The 26,673-nt window shown below is 42.0% G+C and overlaps 6 protein-coding genes across 6 annotated transcripts; 3 read left to right on the top strand and 3 right to left on the bottom strand.

The window, feature by feature from the left end:
- Nucleotides 1-3,339: 3,339 nt before the first annotated feature.
- Nucleotides 3,340-7,149, bottom strand: EAE98_006259 (uncharacterized protein; the record flags this gene model as incomplete). The annotated part of the gene is made up of 6 exons (XM_038953882.1): nt 3,340-3,604; nt 3,663-4,336; nt 4,384-6,795; nt 6,848-6,968; nt 7,022-7,062; nt 7,123-7,149. 6 exons carry the CDS (start codon nt 7,147-7,149, stop codon nt 3,340-3,342), a joined length of 3,540 nt encoding a protein of 1,179 aa, XP_038809672.1.
- Nucleotides 7,150-9,822: 2,673 nt separating this feature from the next.
- EAE98_006260 (uncharacterized protein) lies at nt 9,823-11,091 on the top strand (the record flags this gene model as incomplete). The annotated part of the gene is made up of 1 exon (XM_038953883.1): nt 9,823-11,091. One exon carries the CDS (start codon nt 9,823-9,825, stop codon nt 11,089-11,091), a length of 1,269 nt encoding a protein of 422 aa, XP_038809673.1.
- A 4,330-nt stretch (nt 11,092-15,421) lies between these two features.
- EAE98_006261 (uncharacterized protein) lies at nt 15,422-17,878 on the top strand (the record flags this gene model as incomplete). The annotated part of the gene is made up of 5 exons (XM_038953884.1): nt 15,422-15,697; nt 15,749-15,776; nt 15,828-16,591; nt 16,641-17,434; nt 17,485-17,878. The coding sequence occupies 5 exons, from the start codon at nt 15,422-15,424 to the stop codon at nt 17,876-17,878; spliced, it is 2,256 nt and encodes a 751-aa protein (XP_038809674.1).
- Nucleotides 17,879-18,803: 925 nt separating this feature from the next.
- Nucleotides 18,804-21,511, top strand: EAE98_006262 (uncharacterized protein; the record flags this gene model as incomplete). Its single annotated transcript, XM_038953885.1, has 9 exons — nt 18,804-18,816; nt 19,272-19,376; nt 19,453-19,597; nt 19,938-20,410; nt 20,482-20,555; nt 20,610-20,935; nt 21,004-21,207; nt 21,265-21,406; nt 21,458-21,511. 9 exons carry the CDS (start codon nt 18,804-18,806, stop codon nt 21,509-21,511), a joined length of 1,536 nt encoding a protein of 511 aa, XP_038809675.1.
- A 566-nt stretch (nt 21,512-22,077) lies between these two features.
- Nucleotides 22,078-24,641, bottom strand: EAE98_006263 (uncharacterized protein). Its single transcript, XM_038953886.1, has 6 exons — nt 23,978-24,641; nt 23,807-23,875; nt 23,524-23,747; nt 23,294-23,429; nt 23,053-23,238; nt 22,078-22,985 (listed from the first exon to the last, which is right to left on the bottom strand). The coding sequence occupies exons 1-6, from the start codon at nt 24,176-24,178 to the stop codon at nt 22,287-22,289; spliced, it is 1,515 nt and encodes a 504-aa protein (XP_038809676.1). The 5' UTR covers nt 24,179-24,641; the 3' UTR covers nt 22,078-22,286.
- An 892-nt stretch (nt 24,642-25,533) lies between these two features.
- On the bottom strand, nt 25,534-26,565 carry EAE98_006264 (uncharacterized protein; the record flags this gene model as incomplete). Its single annotated transcript, XM_038953887.1, has 4 exons — nt 25,534-25,758; nt 25,812-26,195; nt 26,252-26,492; nt 26,549-26,565. 4 exons carry the CDS (start codon nt 26,563-26,565, stop codon nt 25,534-25,536), a joined length of 867 nt encoding a protein of 288 aa, XP_038809677.1.
- Nucleotides 26,566-26,673: the final 108 nt, after the last annotated feature.

Below are 26,673 nucleotides of genomic sequence, written 5' to 3' on the forward strand. Positions count from 1 at the left end.
CATACCTACCTAGGTACATACATATCACCGTATTTGTCGTATTCATCGTATCTATCTATCCCTCCCATCACATTACATCGTATCTACCATATCGTATCTACCGTATCGTATCTATCTATCTATCCACCACACATTATCATCACCCGAGCCACCTAGCCTAACATTCGACTTTCTTCTCTCAACACTCAGGAATCCAGGTTCCTGGGATTTATCTATTTATCTATCTATCCATCTCTCTCTCTCTCTCTCTCTCTCTATCAATCTAATATTTGAAGTATGACTTCAAAGTCATATACTACTAGCTACACCATGCGTATTCCATCAATCGATCTTCCTAACTTCCTTTCCTTTCGTTTTTCTAGTCAATATTCAAATTCCAAATTCCAAATTCCAAATCTAAATCTAAATCTAAAAGATATACCTACCCTAGATACCCTAGGTGCCAGATAGGAATATAGGAATCAAATACTCGTACTTCGTATATACTTTATAAATAGAAACGGCTTCGCTCTGATGATTAAATTATCCGTTTTCTTTCTTCTTTCCTTTTTCTTTCCGTGTTTATATTTTATATTTTACATTTTATATTCCGGTTTCCGTGATTTATTCATTCATTTATTCATTTATTCATTCATATCTAAATAATATCGAGGTATAATAAGGTGCTTAAGAATTAAAGTTTATAGAATAATAAAGTAGAGTAAAGTAGAGTAGAGTAGAGGAGAGTGTATAAAGTAGTAAGATAGACATAATATAATATATAATGTATATAATAATCTATTACTTATAAAATAACTAGCCCTCGCCTTCTACCCTCTTTAAACTCACTATTTGTAACCCTAAAGTCCCCTCTTCAACCCTAAATCCCCCTCCTCAATCTCTAACCTCACTCTCACTCCCAACCCTCACTCCCAACCCTCGGACTCGGACTCGCTTCTCACCCTCAAAACTCAAACCTCGGACTCGGTCTTCCACTCCGAAATGCGTAAGGCCATCTCTCTACCTAGGCCAACCAATTTCCGAGCCTCCTCCCCTCCCCATTCGAACTTTCATCACATCACATTTTCTATACATATATACATACATTCCTAGATACCCGTATACATAAGATCTTACATGTACAAATTCACAAGCTTGAAAATCAAGAAATGCATACGAGTACATACTAGCTTATCCATATTCGATTCGAGATTATCTCACAATCTCACAAACTTACAAACTCATAAACTCACGGGCTTGATAGGTATTTCATATATCATATTTTATATTTTGTTTTCGTTACTATTGTGTCGTATATGTATATACATAGGTATTTATTCTAATTATTCTATTCTATTTTTTTGGTTTTTTTTACGAGGGAGCGAGGGAGCTAGATAGGTAAGAGGTAAGAGGTAACTTTACTACTTATTATTTCATTACCTATCTACTCGTAGATATCCTCGAGATATTATATTATATTATATTGTATACAATGAGTACAATCAATATAATACTAAACCCGATTCTGTACAAACAAAGTATATCGAATCTATTAGCCTGTTTATCTATCTATCTATATATCTATCTATCTATCTATCTATATATTTATTTATTTATTTATATATCTATTTATCTATATATCTATCTATATATCTATATATCTATATATCTATATATCTATATATCTATATATCTATCTATATATATATCTATATATCTATATATCAAATCTATTTATATATTAAATCAATCAATCTTATCAATCTATTCAATCTAATACAATTCAATTCTATAATTCCTATTACAACTTTGTATATATGTATGGTTCGGTATATAGAGCCGAATCTGGAATCTGAAATCTAGAACTTTCAGAATCTAGAACTTTTAGAATATAGGATTATGAGATCTAATAGTCGGCTCTTAGAAGCAGCCTCCTAGTTCCTAGTCGGGGAAAGTAATTATCCCCAAAAAGCGATTATCCCTAAAAAACTTCGAAAATACTATAATAATTGAATTATATCAGTTACAACCTTTATAAATTATATAATTATTAATAAAATATTGATTTTTATTACTTATTTATTATCTTTATTATAATAAATAAAATTAAAACTAAATAAAATAAATTATATTATTGAATTCAATAAAATTATAGCAATTTAATAATATAAAATCTAATATTCTTTTTCTAAGAATTGAATAAAATTCCCTACCAATTTTTTTGAGAACAACCGCTTTCCGGGAACAACCGCTTTCCCCGACTAGGAACTAGGAGGCCGCTTCTAAAAGCCGACTATTAGAATATGAATAGATATAATAAAAATCTACAAACACACACCAAGTTAAACCTATCTATTTATCAATTAATCCTATTCTATCTCATCTAATCCTATCTTATTCTATCCAACCCTGTGATTCCCATCGCATCTAGATTCTAAATTCTAGAATCTAAAATCTATACCCCTCCCTCATCCCCTCCTCCCTTCCCCTCCCTTCCCCACGACTAATAACTCCCAACTTCCAACCTCCAAATCCAAACACACAACCGAGCAACCGAATTCCCATGCACCTCATCCCATCCCATCCTATCCCATCCCATCACATCCCATGCACCCCATCACCAAACCCCATCACCAAATCCCATCACCAAATCCCAAGTAAAAAAAAAAATAACATGTGAAAGAATCCATACCCCCAAACATTCCAATCTAATCTACCTACCCAGCGAGCCCAGGTAGTCAAGCCAAGTCAAGTCGAGTCGAGTTGAGTCGAGCCGAGCCGAGCCGAGTCCAATCTAGTTCCCTCCAAGTACCTCCCATGCAATGCACCACCTACGCAACGCAACGCAATGCAATGCATAGAAAAACCAAAGGGAACACTGGGTAATTTATAAAATAAAACTAACTACCTAGATAGGGATACAAATATCAAATATCATATATCAAAAATACAAATACAAATACAAACACCAGCCATCCCATCCCTAACCATCTTGTCATCTCCATCTTATCATCATTTCAACATAACATCACCACGAAAATTTCATTTTACATATCTGTAGATTCATATTCATTGATACAATCATTACTTCAGTTATTCACCCCCACCCCTCCCTTCTCCTTCTATTTCCCCCTCATGCCAAGGTAGGTAACATTCAAAGGATTTCGCCAATTCCAAAGCCTGCTTCCCATCCCAATACGCCATACATATAAAACCAACGCCATCATTCATTCATCCATCCAACCACCCATCCAACCATTCATCCATACATTCATCCATATCACCATCGACCCAAGTGACCAACATTCAATGAACAACCTGCCTTTTTAATCGTCGATTCCCGTCCCCCTCAAAAACCAATCAATTAAAATCTGCCGCCGTCAAACTCTGCACCACACTCGTTCCTTCACTAAATCTCGTTCTAAAAATGCGATTGGCGTTTTGGAACATGCCATCTTTCAAACTAACAACAATAAATTGACTACCACCAAACCGAGTTTTGATCAAACGACCAATATTTTGTGTATGTGACAAATCAAGCGCAGCATCTACTTCATCGAGAATATAAATTGGTGCTGGATTGAATTGTAATAGAGCCATGATGAGTGAAAGTGCAATCAGCGATCTGTAATTCGTGAGTTAGTAAATGTACATGTAGTCAAAAACCTCGGAGAAGTAAATACCTTTGTCCACCACTCAATTCTGTTAAACTCTGTTTCCACACTTTACCAAGAGACACCTTGACTTCTAAACCATCGGCGATGGTCTTTCCCTCAGGAGGATCCAACTTTGCAAAACTGCCTGGTAATAATTCGGCGAAGATTTGCCCGAAATTTTTATTGACCTTTTGCCATGTCTCTAGCAAAGCTTTTTTCTTGTACTCATCAAGACTGCTAATAGTTTCTTCAATCTTCTTCTTATCTCTAATGACGGTCTTCATCATGTTCTTGAGTGCGATTTCCTTCTTTTCGACACTTTCAATCATGTTCATAACCTTAGGATTGATCTTCTTTTTCATCCCTTGAGAGCGCTCGGTAAGATTCCTCAATGTAGCTTTACATTCTGCGATATTTTGACTCTTGAAATCGTAAGGAGTTCCAGTTCGACCAAAATTATCTTTCTCGTCAGCGATCCATTCGTGCTCTTGTTCCATATGCGATACGGTTTGCACAGCCGCTTGTTGCTCTTTGTGAAACTTCTCAATCTGATGACCAAGCTTTTGCATTTCTAAACCTTCTTCAGTGATGCGAGAAGATTTTGATCTTGATGCTTGCTCAAGAGAATGTAATTCATCATCAAATCCTGTCAGTTTAGCCCGTTCATCATCGAGATGTGCCTGTGAGATATCATGAGAATCCTACACCATGTCAGTTTTGTGCATATTATTTTTAGATGATTACCAACCTTGACCTGGGCCTGCTCGGAGACTAAACTTGTAATTTCCTCTTCCTGGGCTTTCAATGTTTGCTCAACTTCTTGGAGTTGTTCTTGGGCATTTGAAAGATCACCTCCAACTTGTTCCGTGTCCATTTGGGCACTTTGCAACTCTTTATGTAGTGCCTTAACAGCCGCAGTGTTCTTGGTGAGTGCCTTTCTCAAAGAATCAAGAGAGCTTTGCAACTCAACGAGCTTGCCATCTTTGTTACTGTCAAACTCTTTCATATCCTTTTCAATACGTTTGATATCTTTTGTAGCTTCATCCTGTCGTTTCTTTGCCTCGACCAGGTCTTGCTTGAGTTGAACAATGCTAGCCTTCATATTCTCAATCTCCTGGATAATAGACGAGGAGGAGTTGCTTCCGATTTGTTCTTCCGTAAGCTTGACCTCGTGAGACTTGAGATCTAATTCTTGTTTGATCTTTCGTGCTTGATCCATCTTCTTCTTCTCTCTGGCAATGGTGGCCTGAAGATCAGCCAGCTCTCTCTCTTGTGATTTGAGTTCTTTGTTAAGCTCATTTAACTTCTGCATAGTGACTAGAACACCACTTGAGTTTGGAGAACTACCTCCAGACAGTGTACCAGATGGATCATAAGAATCACCTTCTAATGTGATACTCTTCATTCGAACAGAAGGATCGAATGTAACTCGCTTAGCTGTAGCCGCATCTGCGCAGATGAGAGTATTTCCGAATACGTAATCCATAGCAGTCGAAACTTCTTCATCGTATCCAACCAAGGACAGTGCAAGATCGACTTTGCCCGGGGCAATTCTTTGAGCAGCACCAATCTTTTCCGCTGAAGCTCGGAAAGCGGCAATCTTATTCAAAGGGATGATAGTGACTCGCTTCCTTAATTTTCCATTTTGAAGTAATTGGGTACCAGTAACTTCCGTGTCAACGACAACATTGTACAAACGACCACCTGCACAAATTTCGAGGGCTGTTCCCGCAGCTGTATGGTTCTTGTCAATTGTGAAAAGTTGAGCCACCAAACCCTTAACTTTCGATCTATCGAAATTTGGGGTAGGATCTGCGTAATTGAAGTCCACATTTGCTACTTTACGTTTCAATCCATCTGCCTGTTCCCGGATTCTTCGGATATTTTGCTGAATAGTCGATTCTTGCTTGTACATGTCATCCTCCTTGCCTGCTTCGAAGCCTAAATTCTGAAGCTCCTTTTCGAGTTTCTGAGCTTGAGATCGTAATCCCTCAAGGTCTCCAAGTAGTCCAGCATTCTGCTCTTTAGCCTTTTTCGACCTGGGTTCTTCCTCTTTGACTCGCTTCTGAAGATGAGTGATCTTCAATTTGGCTTGCTCTTCCTCGGTGGATGCAGCACTCATTCGATTCCTTGCATCCTGTAGTTGGCCTTGATACCCACTCTCTTGGCCTTCCTTGGATGCGACACCAGTTTGTAAAGTTTGCAAAAGCTCCTCTTTTGTCTCTGCTTCTGAATTTTGCTTCTCTAAATCTTCCTTGGCTTTGTCGTATTGCGATTGTAATTTTTCGTAAACCTTGGTTTTCTGTTTAAGTAGAGATTCCATCTCTGAAACCGTCTTTTGCGTTGCCAACTTTCGTTCCTGCTCCTCCGCCATACTCGATTTTTTTAGATCCATGACCGTCGCCAGTCGAACCAATTCATGAGAATATTTCTTAACCTCTTCTTCTAAAGCTGACGCTTTTCCACCCTTCTTTAATTCTTTCTCCCGTTGTGCCTTCACCCGTTTGATATCTTCTTCCAAGAATGAGATTTCGCTTTTCAATCGGTTCGCCGATTCCTCCAATTCTATCGCCCGTTGTTTCTTGAGCTCGAGATCATTAGCTGACTGGGCAACCTTTTCTTGATTCTTCAAGTAATCATGCGCCACCACCACTCTTGTGAGTCTCTCCAAATCGTTCTGTGTTTGTTGATAATCCAGGAAAGCCCGTTTCTCCGTCCGCAGCTTTTCCAACTTTGGCTCGATTTCTTCTTTCAATAACTCAGTGATCTCTTGGACCTTCATTTCCTTCTTAGCCATTGTCTTGAAAGCTTTGTCTCTCCTATCCTCGAACATTCGTGTCCCTGCCGCCTCCTCAATCATGGCAAGAATTTCAACCGCTTTCATGTTCAACACTTTTGTAATTCGTCCTTGCATAATCAAGAAATTAGGGTTGTTGATATTGAGCTGAACGGATTGGAAAAGGTTTTGCACAGTTTGTTGTTGTGCTCGATGTCCATTTATAAGATATTTGCTGGTGCCTCCCAGGACAATTTGTCGAGTAACACTGATTTGAGCATATTCCTCAAATCCAATGGGCGATTTCTTCTTGTCTCGATTGTCGAAAACAATCGTCACACTAGCTTTCGTTACTCCGGCTTGTCCACGCTTGTATATTAGATCCTAAAGAGGCCCGTCAATACGTTTCATGCCCATGTGAGGGGCTATAATATACCTGAAGATTCTGCGCCCGAACTGTTGTCATATTCGTAATACCAAGAACAAAACATATTGAGTCGAGGATATTTGATTTACCACTACCATTCAGACCAGTAATCGAATTGAAACTCTCATCCCTAAATCAGATGTAAGAATATATACCAAAGAATCTTTCGTTTGCATTGTTTACCATCCTGAAATTACAGTACGCACAGCGTACGATTTGAAACCCTGGACATGAGTTAGTTAAGATATCAAAGGATTTAGGTGAGTTTATTTCATGAGACATACATCTATAATGACTTCTACTACCCTCATTATGGCGGTGTTGAGTCGTAATATCGTTGGTCGTAAGGTCGTAAATATTTATATTTTGATTTGCGCGTGAGAGTAAACAACATAATTTGGGTCCGCAGCAACCTCGGATTAATTGGTTCTTCCATTCCGTACCCCTCCTCATCCTTAAAGTTTATCCAGACCAGACCAGACCCAGAAGACTTTCATCAATAATCTGCACAATTTCGCATCACTCCAATAAAAATGCGCATAGAATTGACATTCTAGTTGATCAATAATAGTGTATATAACTATGAAGTGATAGGTGCGTTGATTAACAGTCGTGCAACAATTCCATATTCTACATGATTTACCACGGCATGATGAATCGAAGTGCATCTATTTTCTGGTTTATTTTGTGGTAGATCTAAGCTCACTGATCTCAGATATTCAACACTCACCGGAAAGATACATTCAGAACATTTTCACCAGCACCCACTCGCCAAAATTCAAGGAGAGTTTAAAAAGATAAGGTGAAGAGTGTAGTAGCCTGGAATCAGATACTGTAGTTTTCTTGTGAATTGCTTAACATAAGTCTGTTCAAGGGTTGCTTGGGCTGGAAGCTGCAGACACTGCAGTTGAATAAGAAGGGGGGGGGGGGTAGTACTATGTCCATGTTGGCAACGGTGATGGAGAAGACTATGGTAGGCCAACCACACGAACGCTCAAGCGAGCTGGATACATTCTAAGTCAGTGACAATAAATCTAAAATTATTTACAATTTTCTTTCTTCAGTTTTATATCATTTGTTATACTGTCTTCAGAACTCCATAAACTCTTCTACCAGGAATGCTTCGTCTGAAGCGTGGAAGATAGGTAGTGCCTCGGCTCATTGATGAATTGTGCATCAAGTATTCGCGTGCTTATAAAGCACGATTATCGAAACCTTCCTGATGTCTTTTGACCAGAACGCTTCGTACGTCAATTACCTATTATGCTCAGGGAATCTCTATCGAGCTTTCATGGAAAGGCTTTTCCAAAACATGAACCTATCACGCACTGGATAGAAGGTTTGTTTGGGCTGGTGGTAAAACTTCATTTTGAGGGACTCTTCTTATGGTAAGAACTGGGTCTGGGATCACACACACACACACACATATATATTAAGTTAGGTGAGGTCTCGAGGGCCATGTACAATGAGATCGTTTGAGCCTCCATATATGTACGGCAGATAGTCTCATGTGCGCTGAGTATATATGTGGGAAGGTAAGAATTGATATGAAGCTCAGATTACCCTTGATTTATTAGCACTAAGCGGACGATAAAGGGGAAAAGGTTGTCAGAAAGTTCGGGAGCACCTCTATTCCTGAAGATTCGCCAACCAAGGGAGTAGATGGGACTTCTAGGTAAATAGGCTACGGGTAGTGAAAGGTAAACGGGAGAACTCGGATTCTTCATGTGGTGCGTTGTAAGTGTATATCATTACTGCCCCCGATTATTATTCTTTCCATTCCCACGCAGAATACAATATCTCGAGTCAACATTTCAAATCATATACGATAAACACTACTTTACTTAATCATGGCGTGATAATACAAGTGAATATGTCGGCCATGGGTCCAAGATGCTATGACAAACAGTCAGTATCGATTATTCTAGTTATACTCCATACTCATAACACTGAATACTGACATTCCGAATCACATATCATTTCATACATGGTAATCATCGTAGTTCTCATGTTCATGGGCGTGGTTATTCATAGTCACCATGTGCATTTCGAATTAAAATCTAATAATGAATCAATATGTTCATTTCTATCATCCATCTGCCAATTGCCACTCGTGGAGGTAATTCTTGCCAATCATCATGCTTATTCGCAGTCGAACAAAGTCGAAAAACATACATCATGTTGTTTATTTCAGTCACTTGTAAGCCTATTTCTACTGATAAAAGATATTTTCCAATCACTATATCGATATTGGATCGAGAAGTAGCTGCTAGGAATCAGAATATCTCTTTCTCGTCATCAAATAAAGAGACTTCCAGTCACGATGAAATATTTTTCAAGCTATTATGCGTATTTGGAGTCAGAAGTTCAAACCCCGCGTCATATTGTCTAATTCCAGTCACTTGTGGCCTCTTACCATCAATGAATCTTATTCGCTGCAGTTATTGTGTTGAGGGGAGTCAAAACGTCTTTTTGGGAATCAAATTGACCATTTCTAGTCATAAAACGAGGATATTTTCAGTCATAACCTCTCTCAAACCTCGCCAAAGCAAGGACAAATGGGCTTAAGTAGGTTCGAAGCAATCTCCCTCCCTCCATTTCCAAAACCAACTCGAACACAAATATCCAAAGCAAAATAATCGAATACAAACACATCGAAACATCTATCAGAAGACCTCCAATACAAATTACTTGAACACAAACCTTGTCAAATCATTTACAAGTACACTCTGTCACCTCCATATCGCTCTCCAAATTACTTCCATATCATAACTTCATATTACCTCTCCACATCAAGCCAGTTACTAGATCCGACCATCACTACTCCGTCTCGGCCATATAGCTCGATATCAGACACCGGCTCAAAGCTCAGGCTATACATCACTACGTCAAGGCCCAACATACATCACTAACAACCCCAGAATAGCTGGATCGTCTACTCAGCCCTTTCTCGGCTTCAATTTTATTACCTACAGATCAAAACCATGCCGACCGATGATGAAAGATTAGAAGAAAAAAGGAGAAAAGAGACCAACAGAAAACAATCTTCCCGTGTGAACCAGGCTGCCAGAGAAACCCCTCAAGAAAAAGAAAAGAGAATGAATGAAACAAATAGAAAAGACGCTGAAAGAAGAAAAGCAAGAGGTCCCGAAGAAAACAAAAGGATAGATAGGCGAAAAAACCTACGTGCGAGAGAGAGAGAGAAAAACAGGTTAGAGGAGAAGAATAAAAAGGCGGCGGAAAGTTACGAGATCTACAATAGCAGCGAATTACTTACAAGCGACAATCGTTCTGTGGGCCCTGCACGCCCCGAAGGTCCTACTTATTCTGACCCCCCGAGACAAGATCATAATGCTACGTTTGCTATGACTAGTATGAGAAGTTCATTACCTCCGACTATCTCTACACAACTAGCAACCAGTCATCATCATTCATCGTCTATGAGCGATCCTCAACACTCAGTACATACCAGTTATCATCATTCATCGTCTATGGACAATTCTGAATACTCATTGTATCCCAGTTATCAAAAACCAATAGCGAACAGCAGATCTGACCTGTACTCTACAAGCTATCATAATTCTGGACCACGAATGAACAACAACGACAACAATCCCTCATTACTTGCAAGAGATCATTCAAAAGCTATGGAACTCTTTCACAACGAAGAATTCTCAAATTTGGTAGAAATGCCTATTCATCATCCTGCAAACCCTGTCGTGTATGAAAATACAGGATTCGCAGTATCGTTTCCGACCAACGAAGGCAGGTCCTCTTTGCCTGCGACCGACTTTGGTGTTGCACCGTCTAGACACGAAAATCACTACCTAGCGCCTGACGGATCCGAAAGCAGGGACAATCATGCGTCACCTACAATCGATTCACGTTCTGCATCGCCTAAAAACAAATCCTATTCCCAAGAGACTAGCAGATATAATCCCGCAGAATCTGGCAGACATCATTCCACAAGATCTGGCAGACATCATTCCACAAGATCTGGCAGACATCATTCCACAGGATCTGGCAGACATCATTCCACAGGATCTGGCAGACATACTTCCAGGCATCACACACCACCTGCGACCGTCTCAGACCCTGCACCGCCTGCACAAGGCTATAACTATCCAGTCAATACGACCAGTTATGCTTCTGGAGAACCCATAGAGGAATATGTGAATGCAAATGATGAAGAGCTCAGTGTACCGAATTCTGTGTTTCACGATCCTCAGCAATACAACCCAAGTCAACAATAGAGTCCCTTCCTTTGGATAACAGTACATCACTGGAGAAGAGTCAGGCTCTCGAGTTGCAAGTGATGTGAATTTTTTTGTTCCATTTGTTTTTGGAATGCCCTCCTCGTTTAGGAGATTAGGATTTAATTGGGTGTTGTGGATGAAATTTCGCGTTTCTGAATATCCTGTTGGTATGGATGGCATTTCATTTCCTTGGTTGTTTTTCGTTACCTCCCATTGAGGTTTTCTCAGAGAACCATCTGGCCCAAAAGCCCAGGGTGGTTATTGTTTCTCCCAGATATGCTCTCACTCATTCGAGATATCTGGCATTGTCATGGATTTTAGAAAAAAAGGTTTACTCAGCACTTGTTGTTAAATAGACTAGAATTGCAAACAAATTGCAGCCACTTGGCAGAAGAGTTATATTGCACATGAATGTGATGTCTTTGTGCCTATGATGTTCAACAGGAAGCAAATCGACTATTTACTTAGGGAAATTTCATTGCATGCTCTACTAACATTGATGTATTTGCAAGTCGACGATTATAAACAGTTTATAGACTTCTCAGACTTCACTTCACTCATTCATACATTATCAGCCTGTCAAGACCAGAAATTCATGAGCTATAATCTAATACTGTAAAAACGAACTTCGTAGAATTATATTAAGTCTAGCATCGTATTATATATCCAACAACCCTTATTTGTCAATCGACATTAGGAAGTTGGGGAAAACATTGGTCGATATTAACCTCTGAAGTGGAACGGGTTCTTGCTCGATTCGGTGCCGACCGAGGGGTGTGATAGGTTGCGGCCGAACTAGCAATGGAGGACCAATCGTCGAAGTCTTACCAGGCTCATGCCATGATCGTCGCTAAGTAACGTAAATGCCCCGGCAGTCTCCACGAAGTCTCCATTATTCTTTGCAAAACGACATGGGGTTTAAAGTACAGGATGTGAACGAACTAATCCAGCGGCAATTCAGGGCTAGTGGTAGAAATTGGTATACAATCGATCACATATCTTGAGAGGCTGCAATGGGGACAACTCGATTCTCAGATGTACGAAGTACTGCTTGAAATTACGAGTTGGCGTAAAAATCTTCTTGGTGTGATTTTGGACCGTTCGATAGGGCTGGAGCATTGTCGTAGAAAATCCATGGGAAATACTTCCACCAGTAGATTATTACTATTTGCCTTGCAAATCTATTAGGTGATGATCGTGCAATGTGGATAGGTAGATCAATTCTTTAGAGTAAATCCAGACCCAAAAGCTAGATCTTATGGGCCGACAAATGATGAACAGAAGAACATGAGGATGTGTCGGTCCAATTCTATATAATTAAAAAAAAAGTTGCGCTGCAAGTCTGACATTCTGACATCACACCAAGGAACTTGCCTTGGGAGAAGGACACATGGCACAATTAAGGATTCGCGGTGGAGTTAAAAGTATTCTAGTGCTTTGCCCGTGGAGCCGCCACCTTCACCATGTTGATGTGAGGATTCAGTCCAGCACCGAAAAGGTGGTACATCTGAGTCCAATGAGAAGTGGATTTTGACTGATTTTGACGCATTCGTATCGTATCGTATCGTACCGTACTCGTATTTGAACTTCAGAGTCCTCAGAATTGAGCTTCTGTGCATACCGTAAAAGCAGAATGATGATATGTTATATTGTGAGAGTGTGAGGATGCGAGGATGCGAGGATAAGACGGGGAGGGGAGCATAACCATTTCAAATAAGGTTGTGTGACACCGCTTTCATTCTTCAACCAATCCGGACATTTTGCCATGAATGCATTTAGCCTAAATGGACAATAAGAGACGAGACAAATTCGAGAATTCCCTTCACATCGCTCCCACCATCTCATCCACCTATCAAATATTACCGCAATTATGCCTAATTATCGGTTTTGGGATTTGTGTACATGTAAGATGGCTGGGGAACAATTCATGATTGTGGTTCGTCCCCCGAGTAGTACGGGGTTTATCAAACATAGCCATACTCCGTACGCAAAATGATCTACAAATTCTTCCACGGATAAATATCCAAAGCCTTCCGGAGCCCTGTTCGTCGCCTTCCTCTTTCATCCAATGCAGATCAACCTCGGTGTTGCGTGAAGCTAGAGCAGCAACAACATGCCACCATACTTCATGCTACATGGACCAGCAGGTGGGAAGTAGACATCTTCAAAGCATCAATCTCAATGGCAAGCACATACATCCGCATTTGAGCGCAACATTACGAGACGAGGTGTTTGATGATCTCAAGTCAAGGTTTGATAATCAAAACTAATGCCGCTTTCTCTTTCCCATACATTAAGTCATTGATCTAAATTCCAGCTCGGTATGCACTTGCGAAGGAATGAAGTCCCATCACCTTGGTTCGGGCATGATCGATTGTCGGCCCGTCCTTACCTGGTCGACTTCCTGCCACCAATTTACTGCTTTGGGGGAACACTCCGGCACTAGACAGCTTTTCCCAATTCCGAGACCAATAGAATTTTCTCATGGTAATTGTTCTCCGACGATGGAATTACATACTAGCTGAAATGTACAGGCACCATTGGCAGGTTGCAAAATACCTTTTACCCATCGATGCTGGTCAACACGCTTGAGAAATGCAGCGTGAGGTAAAAGAGCGACCTTTTATGTGGCTAAAAAACGTTGATGATGAGCTAAATGCATCGAATTACTGTCACCACTACCGGCACGGCACAGGGTTGTCCCGATCGTTGCCATCTGTTGCACCACTGCTAATCACATCGCCCGACTCCAAGCCGGACGCTATAAATTGAGTTCAATATTGATACCACCCTATTTGGAACATTACCCCGGCTCTCATTGAAGGTCTTTATGCACTCACTGAGCCTGATGTCCCGGCCCCTCATCATGTCTCTACCAAGTCCTAGGTTTTCTATATCCCGATCGATGTGTTGAGATTTTGAACTGGGATTCTTGGATTCTGGGATTCTGGGATATTGGGATTCGGGGATCCTGAGATTCTGGGATTCTGGGATTCTGGAACTCTGGAATTCTGGAATCCTATATTAGATCTTGATCCTTCGTGACTGTTGACCTAATAATATCTGTTTCCGGACAAGTAGAGGCCATGACCTACCAATTGTCGCCATGGTGACTGCTGCGAGTACGAGTCTAATAGTGCTGTGTGGAGCTCAAGTACTACGAGGGCGTCTTTCCATTGATTTGGCTCTGGATACTACTATGCATGCTTGGTTCATGCATCTAGGTGGTGGAATGGAAGCTGTTCTCCATTCTCTTAGTGCACGTCATGAAAAACCTTAAAAACACTCAACTCGGTGATTTCAAAGCTGCACGTTGAGGCATCCAAAAAACAACATCTGAAATTTTGGAACCCAAATATCTGTTGTTCTTCTTGACTGGTCTGACCCCCTGGACCTTGTCACCAGAACTTGCACAGACAGAAAATGTGGCGCTCCTTAAAATCATCTCCACATTGTACTGCAGCTCACCCACAATCCAAAACTCTCCTGTTCCTTATATTCCAAATCCACAAAAGAATTGCTACATACTTTCCTATGCACAGAAATTCTCATCTTGACCAACCCCACCCTAGATTGCAGCTCCCAGAATTTGGGTCTACGACGCATTATAGATTCTCACGAGATTATCGAGGCAGATGAGTGACCTTGTCTAGTCGTCACATCAGTAATCAAATCTCGAGATTGCAGCTGCTTCTGGACTCTAATCACCCACTTCCTGCTGTCAGGACTTACACGTATGCGACCTCCGGCAGATAAATTCCCCCTTTCTCTGATTATATTAACATTGGATATATTCCAGATCCTGACATCAGATCATATTATTCGTTGGACAACTAAAACCCCCCTCGCCTTGCTGCATCTCAATTCCGATGCGGCTAGCTAGGCTTGCATTTCCAGAAACCCTTCGATAGCTCTATGGATTAAGTTTTGTGTCATTTCATCTTATTTAAACTTTAATATCCACACCACATGACAAAAGAACTGTACACCGCAACCAGTTCCAAATCTATATTGCCAGACATCACCACGGAAGGGCACTGTGCATAAGCTGGGTACTTCCAGAACGGTCGAAACTTCAGCTATCCGTGTGCTCCATAAATGTATATGCTGATCCATTCATACATCATCGACTGCTGTACTTGAAGATTATACCCTTTACAGTCCCCACCAAGGTTGGAGTACCTCCGACAACTGCTCCAAATTCCACAATAGAGCAAATAGTTTGATGTAGAAGGTGCTTAGGAAACTACAACTTAACTTACATTCCGATCTATTTGAATTTTGTACGAAAGGTGCTGCTCGTAGCTCACCACGTCTCGTTATCATCATGGCTGGTACAGGTCGCCTAGACCTGTCTAAGCAATCAATACCGGGCCAGCATCTTCTTACACTCGAACGCGACCCTCATGCACAGCATTCTCAACAGTTCCTCAGTTCGGCCCGGTCCTATGCGGATCTGAACTATCTTTTTGGGGCCCAGGACATAGCGATGATTGGGACCATTCCGAAAACAAATCGACGAAAATCAAGCCAGGGAATCGAGCATGTGAAGCATCGTCGGACAAGATCTGGCTGTTATACTTGTCGTAGTAGACGAGTGAAGGTACTCATTTGGCAATTGCATTTTTTCAAAAAACGTGCGCTAACTTTCTAGTGTGACGAACACCGCCCAAAATGTGATAGTGAGATTATGAGCTTATATTTTGTAACATGCTGCTAACCTCAACATATAGGATGCACAAAAGGCAATCGAGAATGTGTATACCCAGATGTGCAGAAACCGGCAAAGGGTGCGGGAAACACTTCATCTAAAGTTGGGCAGTCAAAGCCATCAGAAAGCCCTGGTTCATCTGAAGATGAATACGAGGACCGAGACGTTGAGCGTCTGGAGGTTATTCGAGATGAAGATGAGGTCGAAAGCCAATCCAAGTATTCGAAAAATAGTTCGAACCTCAATGCCAGCGCACAAAGTTCGAATTCTTCCACTCGTATTAAAAGTGGCACAAGGCAAAGCTCAGAGACCCCGTCTTTGATACAAGAAACAGGCTCTTCTCCGACACCCTCAACTGAAGGCTCTATTGGGTATTCTTCATTTGAGCAATTTGGCAGTAGTCCTCAATTTTACGACCAGACATTCGCAAATGACTTGGGATCCGACAACTCGAGGAACAGCTGGTCGCATTTACCACCCGATCTACAATTTTACTTGACATATTATTGCCAAAATATCACCTTCATGCATTACAGCTTGAGGTCCAACAACGAGGGCTTCATTCACAAATTGTTATTGGATGTCGCCATCCGACATGAACCACTTCTCTACGCAGTGGTAGGGTTTTCAGCTTTCCAATATGCAGTAGAGAAACAAGAAGGCAAAATCCAAGACTTTCTACAGTACTACAATAAAGCAGTATCGTTGCTTCTAGTCTCACTAAAGAATGGTGCTCGACATACTACAGGTACAATTTTAGCTATCTTACAATTGGCAACGATCGAAGTATGTACCGCGAATGAATACTCCAGGATGACGTGCTGATTACTTATAGGAGTATCTTGGGGATTGGGCGAATCTTTTAGGCCATCAAAAGGCTGCATACGAAATATTGGTAGATCTATATTCCCCACAAACAATCTTTGAGACAGGTATAGGCCGCGCCATTTTCGGATGGTATACACGTTTCGATGTCATGGCTGGAATTATGGGTGGTTTTGATGCCTCGATCTCAAGAGAATGGTTTTCATATGCACAGGAATATTTCAAGAATCGAATCGCGCAAGAACCAGATAATCTAGTATGGAAATTGGAGCATCAGGCTTCAGCAATGCGTCTTGTAGGCAAAGAGATGTCGACGTTATTTGCGAAGCAAGGAAAAGGAGAAATCACTCATGAACAATTTATCTTTGAAAATGCAAAGATGACACAGCGTATGAAGGATTGGAAAGACAATATGGACCCAGCGCTGCTGGATAGTCGATATTTGGTCACAGATTTTCCCCCAGCACAGCCCGGGAGTCTATTTGATCCACGCATGCCAGGTGTACTTTATCGTGGGCCGCTTTGGGCGATTAACATAGATTCGATGGATCGGTATGCTGTAGCCTTGATGCATGGGCTGCATACTGCTCAGGCGATGCAGATGCCACCTGATTTTGAAGTTATGAACAGGTTATCCGAAGATTTATGTCAGATGTATGAGGCAATTTTGCATCATCCAGAGACACCAAAAGGGGCAGCCGTTGGCCTCCAAGGAGGTCTTGGTATTGCTGTGTTCTTTCTATCCAAAGATGAAGCATATAATATGTGGATGCGCCGAAAGTTGGCAACGATAGAGTCTCAGGGGTAATATGCACTTCTATTCACAGATTTTCTACTGCTAACACAATAATCAGGTTCATACAAACTTTCGCGTTCAGGAGCAAAATGGCAGAACTATTTCGAGATAATTCTTGCATGCATTGGTGGTTACCAAACGACGAACTATATCATCCAATAATTCGATCGATAAGAAAATTTGTCGAGGATCGAACCTCCTTGCCAAAGAACGCTGAGAGCAAAGACGTGCAGGACATGAAGGCGGTTTTCTCTGCTATGGATATTAGTGACCAGAGTGATAGCTCACCTCAAATGAGCAACAAGGGAAAGTCAGTATCCACGGATTTCGACGTAGCTAGCAGCTCGGGGTGGTCTCCTGCTCAGACAAGCAATGATTACAGTCAAAATGAATATGGGGGCGACTCTAGGAGCGAACAGTCTCCCTGGAACAATCAAACTGGGGGTTATTGATGAACAAGACGATTATTCGAAACCCAAACGTACCGTAGGGACTATCATAGATTGGAATGGCTGCGTGGTGTTCGTTCAAACGCCCGTCGTGATGCCACTTCAGAGTCAATCCAATAGTCCGACTCGAGGATATCGTCTTGAAACCATTACCTGAGGAAATTCAAGAGAAGAAGAAATAGGACAATTTACTAAGCTTTAGTACAGATTAGCGCAGTCGTAATGATCGCGTGGTTATAGTCCTCGAAGAGAGAGGACAGGAGCGGGGTCCCATTTCCCTAGGGTGAAGCAATGGTCATCAGATGCTACAGAGAAAGCATTGCCTGCACGGAGTATGCGATCGTATATCAATGCAACATGCGTGGTATAATCTGACAACCCAACAATGTCAAATCGAACACCAAAATTTTAATGAATTAATGAGCAACCATAGACCTTGACGTTGTGCGAAGTGAACAATAAAATAAACATTTGTATAGATGTCTCAAGATTTACTTTCATATACATGTGAGCACAAGGTTGTCTAGATTCCAATTTCAAGAAGCACTACTACCTAGGCAGGTATTTGATGGCAGCGTAAATACTAATTCAATCTTGAATTGAGTTTGCATGAAAAAGTTCTGTATTTTTTACATTATACACATATTGTCATTCTTCCATACTCCACGTCCGATGCATTGATGATCTCTAGACGATGTGATGGATTCTTGTAGTTGGTTCCTTGTAAGTTGTAACCGACCTTATCCAGAAGTAGACTACGGGGAGGCATGTGCCCATGCGCGCAATAAGGTTCCCCAAGCTTCATGAAATTCAATGGTTGATTGAACCAACGACTCTACTATCACAGCACATTCAAAAGCGCACAAGTTATCGTCCTAAGTCGGAAAATAATACGAAATAATTGATATCGGGAATCACAACATCGACCATGAATCGACCAGGTATGAGGCTCTCCAACTCCCTTTTCCACCCCACAACTGCCCCGCTGCACGGCTGCTAGAGAGAAGGGGGACAGCTTGCATTGGATGGTATTTCAAATGTGAGAGAATACCGGATGTCAGAAGGATAAGAGACCTAGCGGACCGCCAGCAGTGTATAGGCTCTCTAAGGCGTGGACTATGGATGGACCGCGGGAATATTGCACAAGCTCTGCATGAAGTTGGATTTTATGATCTAGATGGGATCGGATGAGAGAGCTTTCATGAAGGGGTAGTTGCTGCGTCTGCTGGCGTAGTTTGAAGGGGTGAAATCGAGATCTGACATCCGAAGGCGAAGAGAGTGTTCGTGTAGCTAGAAAGTGTTTGGGCGCATTAACCTGCAGCTATCATGGGGCTTTCATTGAACCTTCTGTAGCGGAGGGACTAGTCACGGAAATATGCTGACTTTGTTTTCTCAGGTGTAGGACCGCAGGCCATGCGTGGCATACCCAATGGATTCCCAAATCAACAGCAGATGCAGAACAGGAACGTATCAAATAGGATACCACCCAGTGGGAAAATGGGTACGATTCACACCCCTCATATTTGAAACAACAGGAGGAGACTTCATGTATACTGATGTTTGTCTATGATTTCTAGCAAACAATGGAGCGACGTGGGCATTTGGAGGTGTACCGATGGGAGGAGCAGGCCTAGGAAATCCACGCCCAAACAATGGACCTATGGCAAGCTTTGCACAAACAATAGGAGGATCTTCACAACCAGCTACACCACTAGATTTGTCGTAAGTTGTTGCCTTCTTTCGATTTTTGTACTCCCAGGTTTTTGTTGAGAGTATTTCTTCTTGCTCCAACCTTTCCCTCCTTCTCACAACAACTACTCAAATATGGGAAAAGCACGTTCATCAAGATATGGTGTCCCCCCACGCCCATATTCCCCTGGAAGGTATAAAAATTCAAACAATCTTCAAATGTGCACAGTCAGGTTCCATACGTTAGAGATACAATTCATAGTTCTGTCGCATTCAGTACAGATTATACTGTCTGCTTAAACCTGTCTGAGTTTCGTTATTTTCTTTCTCAGCACTACAAATCTTGACAGTTCACTTTGCTCACATCATTTAGTGAGTTTCCCTCACTATCAGGAAACCAGCCTCAGCACAATCAGTCAACATGGGGAGCGGCAGGAGCACGTAATATTGGCCCAGCAAATATACGGTTACAGCAATCAGCTGGATTATCCGCACAACATGCTGCGCAACAACAGCAACAAGACGAGCTCTTCAACTCATCAACTCAATTATCGAACAATTCGGGTGGGTTCAGATTTGGGGCACAAAACGCAGTTGGTCAGTCTTCCCAACCGAGAAGCGCAGATGATTTTCCACCTCTGGGAAATTCGAATGGAGAGATCGGCCAAGATCGAAGCTCTGGTCTATTACAAAATGTGGGGTTTGGAGCCAGTGGGGGATTAGGATTTGGTTCTAATAACCCACCACAGCAACAGCAAGCCAGGAGTAATGGCCTTTTAAGTGCATTATCTACTGGTGGCCGAGTGGCACCAGGCAATAGAATTGATTCACCAGCAAGTTTGTCAGGTGAGTAAATTGCCAATGTTGATTGGGTGATATATTATTGACCTGCTCGGCTAATCTTATATTTTATTCAGGCCCATCCACGAATAGATCCCCAATAGACTCCAGCCGGCAAGGTCTACCACGCCTTGGAGAGAATGAAGTCGGGGTATGTCAAAGAATCCCTCTAATGTATTGAGCTTCTGCTGATCAAATTGTGTAGAGCTTTCCAGACACTAATTTTGGCTCGTCAAATCCAATACCACTTAGAGAAGACGATAATCAACAATTTAATATGCCTACAGCAACGAACTCTCGACCAGATGGCCCATCAACCCTAACTCAAGCACAAGAACTCGACCCTAGTTCTCTATCAAGAAGTGCTGATAACGCGGACTCTAAAGTACAAGATCCATTAGCTCACATGAGTGATGCCGACAGATTTGGACTAAAGGGATTTTCCTACATGATGAACAATTTTCCCGACTATGCTGCTCTTGTCACTGGAACCGATATCAGCCATCTGGGCCTCGATCTAAATTCTGAGCAGTGAGTATTGGTTGGATAGATTTCCGCCGTTCAAACTCAACATTTTAGCCATGCTAACAATTCACAAGACCTATCTCAAACCAAATCTACTCTTTATGGGACAACGAGCCCCCACGACCAGATGTCGCTCGTTTCAACCTCCCTGAATGTTATCGCGTTCTTAATGTTGCTCCTCTCGAAAGCAAGATGCCTAATTTCAACGAAGAAGCCTTATTGTTTATGTTCTACAGTAATCCGGGTGACAAGCAGCAGCTTATGGCAGCAAGGGAGCTGTAAGTAAAGTACCTTTCCATCGCAATTCATTTACTAATACAATTGTTGCTTGATAGTGGCAATAGGAATTGGCGTTATCATAAAAAGATGCAAGTTTGGCTTACCAAGGATGATTTGATGGTTCCTCGTCAACTTACCCAACAGATGGAGCAAGGCTACTACATCTTTTTCGATGTAAAGACTTGGTCAAGACAACGAGTAAGTATCGAGATATTATTATCCCAGTATGTTTCACTGACTTTATTGTAGCGGGAATTCACATTGTCTTATGATGATTTGGAAAGAGTCGAAGATCGGTTTTAATTTATCCAATACAACCCATGGTCAAATTCGGTCTCTTTTTCTCGATTGGCAGAATCATGCATTTTTATGAATACCGCACCTATCGATCAAAATAACATGAATAATTTCACACGGCTGAATAAATAGTATCCTCGTTTCTCTAATTAATGGCACAAGACTTGTATTTGCTACGGGGCATATATGGGGCTTGGCTTTCTTTTTTAGCGGAGTACATAGGAGGGAATAACTTGCTCTGGCTGCTGGACTCTTTTATGACTGGCTGGCGTTTCGATTGTGGAGCTGTGCAAAAACTCGCTGGATTGGGGACGGTTGCGGGTATGATGGGCAGAGAGAGGGATCTGACGTAGCAATTAAATGGATTGTACGTTGCCTCATCTTATACTACTTTGTGATGTGATACCGAGTGAATTGAATATTTCTTGATGTTGATACGCGGTGACTATGGTGCGACAAAAATGACAAGATTCTTAGTATTTAGTCTAGACATTCTCATCAGAATTGATGTCGATTGAATCAGTTCTCCAAAGAACTCACAATCAAGTCATACGCAATACACACAGGTACTAGAAAATCTCAAAATCTCTTCATTATGATCATTACATACAAAGTCCAATAATCAAGCTACATACAATACAATAAAATACAGTTCGAAGAAGAAGAAATTATATACACGAAAACATGAGCCAAAGACCTCCGAGACTACTTTTGACTTTCAAGACTTTAAAACCTCAAGTCGAGCCTCCAGGGCATATCCATTATCCATTAACACATCATATCATATCCTCCCGGCAATACATTCCTCCTCCACCTCCACCGTCCTCACCACATCAATATGTATATCCCAACCCCCTTCCTTTTCCTTCCGCCCCGATTCCTCCGAGAGAGACAAATAGAGATCATCATTTTCTCTATCCTGGTTCCTCGATCGATTTCGCGAGCGATCGCCGCCGAGCGATAATTTGTCCCGTCGCACGGAGCCCAGGATATTGCGTCCTAGGTTCGCGATATTATGGGTGCTGCTGGAGACTGGATTGCTGTTTAGTGGGGATATCACGGATGCGGTGCCGATGTGCATTTCCTCGTCGGAGATTATCGGGCATGTGCTGCTTGTTTTGCTCAAATTGCTAGAGCGGTTTGTGTAGGTGCCGAGTTCGAAAATGCTCGTTCCGACGGTTTGGTCGAGGTCGGTGTCGTTATCGTATTGGGTGTCTTCTTCGCGTCCGTTTAGGGGGATTTGGGAGCTTTGACTGCTGAGGACTTTGGAATTGGAGTTTGAACGTGATTTTGAGTTGGGGAGAGAGTTTGTGGATTTGGAGGTCGATGTGATGCCGAAACCGGAAGGTGGGACTGGGATGCTCTTGAAAATATTTGGGGCACTGAAAGAAGATTGGGAGGGGCGAGAGAGATGTGAGTTAAAGATTTTGGGAATGTAGGTTGCGAAAAAGACTTTTGTGGCGGGGATGGAGGTGCATATCTAGTTAGGAAGTGTTAGGACCCGGCGTTTTAGAAAGTGGGAGAATGGGGAGCATAGAGTGACTTACAATTCCAACATATAATTCTACAGCTGCGGAAACCCATACGGGGAAAGAAGCCCATACTTGATCATATGTTTGTGTTACTTGGTACATGTAGTATGTACGAATGACACCTGCAAAACATGATAGGAAACCGAGAGTGAAGAGGAAAGAGACGATGAGAGTTTGACGACGTGGGAGATTTGTCGAGTACTATTTTCTTATAGTTAGAATTTGGGTTGTGGATGAGAGGGATGAGATGACTAACCACTGTACGGATGGGAAGGATAACCACGAGAAAGTCTGTAAGAGTGTTGACGATTCCGGCAAGAAGGAGTGTTGAAGATTGATCTATGCAATTCGGTTGGGGCTCGTCTGTTATTTTCCAGTAATCCTGCGGGGGTCTATGACGTGTTAGTATGTACATCATTGCACATCTCGACACTTGCCCCCCGTTGGCATATCAAACATAAGGAAAAAGCAATGATATTAACTAACCTACATTGAAACACCAACACGATACAAAACAAGGCTCCTTGTAAGCCGACTATACAAATAGCAGCTAGAGTCACCCGTCTCCAGAATATCGTGGCACTGGTTAACATGCGACGAACAAGCATTAACATGGATAATTTGGTGAAGGTGCATGCTGATGCAAACATGATCTCTATCAAGAGGACCATCTTCAGTCCAAATTCTACATGTGAGCTTGGGATGTCGTACTAGATAATTGTTAGTGATGGTTATAGAGAAGGGTTTGTGTGGTGAGAGGGATGCATACTTGATGTCTGGTCCACATGAATTTCAAATCTGCCAGCAGACTCAGAACAAAGAACCCGGTTGTGGGAATCTACATCATCATGACATTAGCATTTCCAATCGTATAATATCGTATCCATATCCATCTTCCTTGCATGTGCAGACTCTGGTCCGGATAATAGGTAAGACCAACCATAGCAAACAGGATCATCATATCATCCGCCCCAAACGAAGCCCGCAGTCTTGTCCTCGTCCATATCCTCAGTGAAATAAAGCAACATAGGACTACGTATAACACGATATTCAGAATAACATTCCCCCATCCGTGTGTTTCTGGATCGACGTAATTGGGCTCAGGCCAAGCGGCTATTACCCAGGCGGGAGGTTTTTGCATGTTGCAAGTGGTCTCTGCGACTTCAGACGTAAAAAAAACTCGTTGGAGATCGAAAGGAAAGGAAGATATAATGTAGATCCAAAAAAAGATTGCGAAAGATTGTGGAGTGAATGAGACACTACTAGCTTCCTAGTATTCAATAGATAACGGGAAGGGTTCAAAAGAAAGTAAGATGCATCTCATATCAATACGTCAAGCAAAGACAAAGATGTATGTGCAAATAGGACCAGTATTAACCAGTAAGAGAAATTAGAGACAGCAATCAGCAAAAGTAAGAACGAGAAGAGAAAGAGAGAGAAAGTAGACTTTTCAAAGAGGGTACTACAGCGATTAAAACCGAACGGTTTGCGGTTAAGCATTCTCGCTGTGACCAGCCTCAAATCCATGAAAAGCGCATCGCATCTTTTCCACTTAGACCAGTCCTGCAATTCCTCTTCTTACTAAGTTACCACATCTACGGAGTACGACCTTGCCGTGCCGCTGATATGGAACTATCATTGGCCACTTGGAGGCCATGAGGAAGAACATGCGGAGAATCCTTACAATCTTATCTTTCATCCAATCCAGATGCAGAATGAGAACTCTCAAACGATGGATCATGGGAGTAGGTATCTTGGACATCTCCGATGGATGGGATAATTTATAATAAAGACTCCGTGCAGAATTCGGGTGGATGTCGCACATGCACCAGTGGCGATGCAAACAGCAATTACACAGACACAAATATATAGCAGCCCCTGCTTCCCCCGCTGGCTTTGTATGCCTCTGACTCTAGACTCTAGAGCATCAAGGCCTCGGGTTTGATACCACATGGGATGGGAGAATGGCTCGATTTTGATCATAAGCTTCACACTATTGAGGACATTTTTCGGTCAGTGGCTCAGAAAGTATTTGAGACTTGAGATGAAAGGGAGATTGTGATAGGCAGTGATTTTAGCGACGCCTAGTCCATCTCGGAAAAAAAGGTTGAAAGAGAACATCAAAATGTTTAAGTGCTATGTCTGTGTGTCTGCGCTATTGAAGGCTCTCGGACTAAAACTTTCAATAATGACTCGAGAGAAAAACGTGGTGTCGTACATGTGGATTTGATTCAAATCGTGGCTTTACAATGCGGTCCTGATTACCCTAGTGTTTTACATCTTCACTTGTAGTCTTGGGCTACATTTCAATATTCAGGTTCAAGGAAGGTATTTTGGCTCAAAAGCATCTCGCGTGATTGTTTTTTTCATACTTGCGGTCAAAACAGTTCTGATAGTGAAGAAGAGTTCATAAAATCCATAAGCCATGACCAATAAAGGCGAGGAAACAATGATACCCCATTACATATAACCACCCTTTCATAAATGTCGATATATCTATGAAGCTTTCTTTGCGAACTCGACTCGTAAAATCAAATGCTTGAAACCATAACCATCCATTTTTTCGCAAGCCTTTGCAGCATCTGATCTTTCCTGGAAACTAATAAATGCAAAGCCCTTTGCCAAACCAGTTTCTCGGTCCTTCGCCAAAAAGACTCTTGTGACTCTGCCGAAACGTTCGAACATATCCCGAAGTTCTTGTTCCTCGGCCATTTCTGAGACCTATTCTGTGGATTAGCGAAGGAGATTAGATTAATGGGACATAGGAAACTTACGTTAGTGACACGTAGAGTAGCCAAATCATCTCTCTCGAACTTGCCGCCACCCATTCTCTCACCACCAGCGGTGCCGCCATTTCTGAGATGAGGTGGTACGTATGAAGATTTGCCAGCACCAAGACCACCTGGACCCTCTGGAGTATCTGCGTGACCAGCTGCAACATCGACTGCTCCCTCCTCGCCCAAAGGTGCCATTGTGCCTTTGAAAGGACACTTAGCTGTGAAATGCTCTCCGCTACAAATACGACATTTGACTTGCTTGTCCTTCAACTTGTTCTTCATAGCTCCGGCATCCGAAACCTCCTCCTTGGCGTCCTTTCTCCAGTTTGTGCTTGGTCTGAATATAATGTTCTCTCCTACACTGGTTGTATCCGAGGCAGGCTGAAGTTACGAATCAGTCAACATTCCCCCCTAGATTGGAACCCTTTTGAACTCACCCCTGCAGCATCCTTTTGGGATAATCCGAATTTGCTCCAGGACTTTCTCTCAGCAACTCTTGGGTTCACAATTTCCTTGACTTTCGTGAATCTGATGCGGCGAGTAGTCTTGACCTTCTTTCCATCATCGTTGAATCTCCAGGTTACAATTGTTTGTGTGCCATCTTTATTGGTAGTGGTGGTTGACTGTGGAAGCTCGTTAGAATCCTCGAGATCCTCATCGTCGGCCCAATCGCGATTACTATGGTATTTGTTAGATTTTGCTGAGGCTTGGTTAAAAATGCCGAATTTTCTCACTTTGCGACTCTAGACATTTTTTTGATAGGTGTGCTTTTTGCCTTTGTAGGGTGATGTAATGCGCTTGTTACGACCCCAAGATACGAGCCTTTTGCTGTATCAAGCTCCCTTAATTATCTCTGCTA

Source organism: Botrytis deweyae (assembly GCF_014898535.1).
Source record: "Botrytis deweyae strain B1 chromosome Unknown BDEW_013, whole genome shotgun sequence".
In the NCBI taxonomy this organism is placed as follows: Eukaryota; Fungi; Ascomycota; class Leotiomycetes; order Helotiales; family Sclerotiniaceae; genus Botrytis; species Botrytis deweyae.

What these genes read in the sequence shown, in the direction of transcription:
- EAE98_006263 (XM_038953886.1), bottom strand. Translation starts at nt 24,178, where the DNA reads ATGCAAAAACCTCCCGCCTGGGTAATAGCCGCTTGGCCTGAGCCCAAT. An exon ending in TCATGTGGACCAGACATCAA is followed by an intron (nt 23,748 to 23,806) that starts GTATGCATCCCT and finishes ACAATTATCTAG; the next exon opens with TACGACATCCCAAGCTCACA. An exon ending in GTGTTGGTGTTTCAATGTAG is followed by an intron (nt 23,430 to 23,523) that starts GTTAGTTAATAT and finishes AACACGTCATAG; the next exon opens with ACCCCCGCAGGATTACTGGA.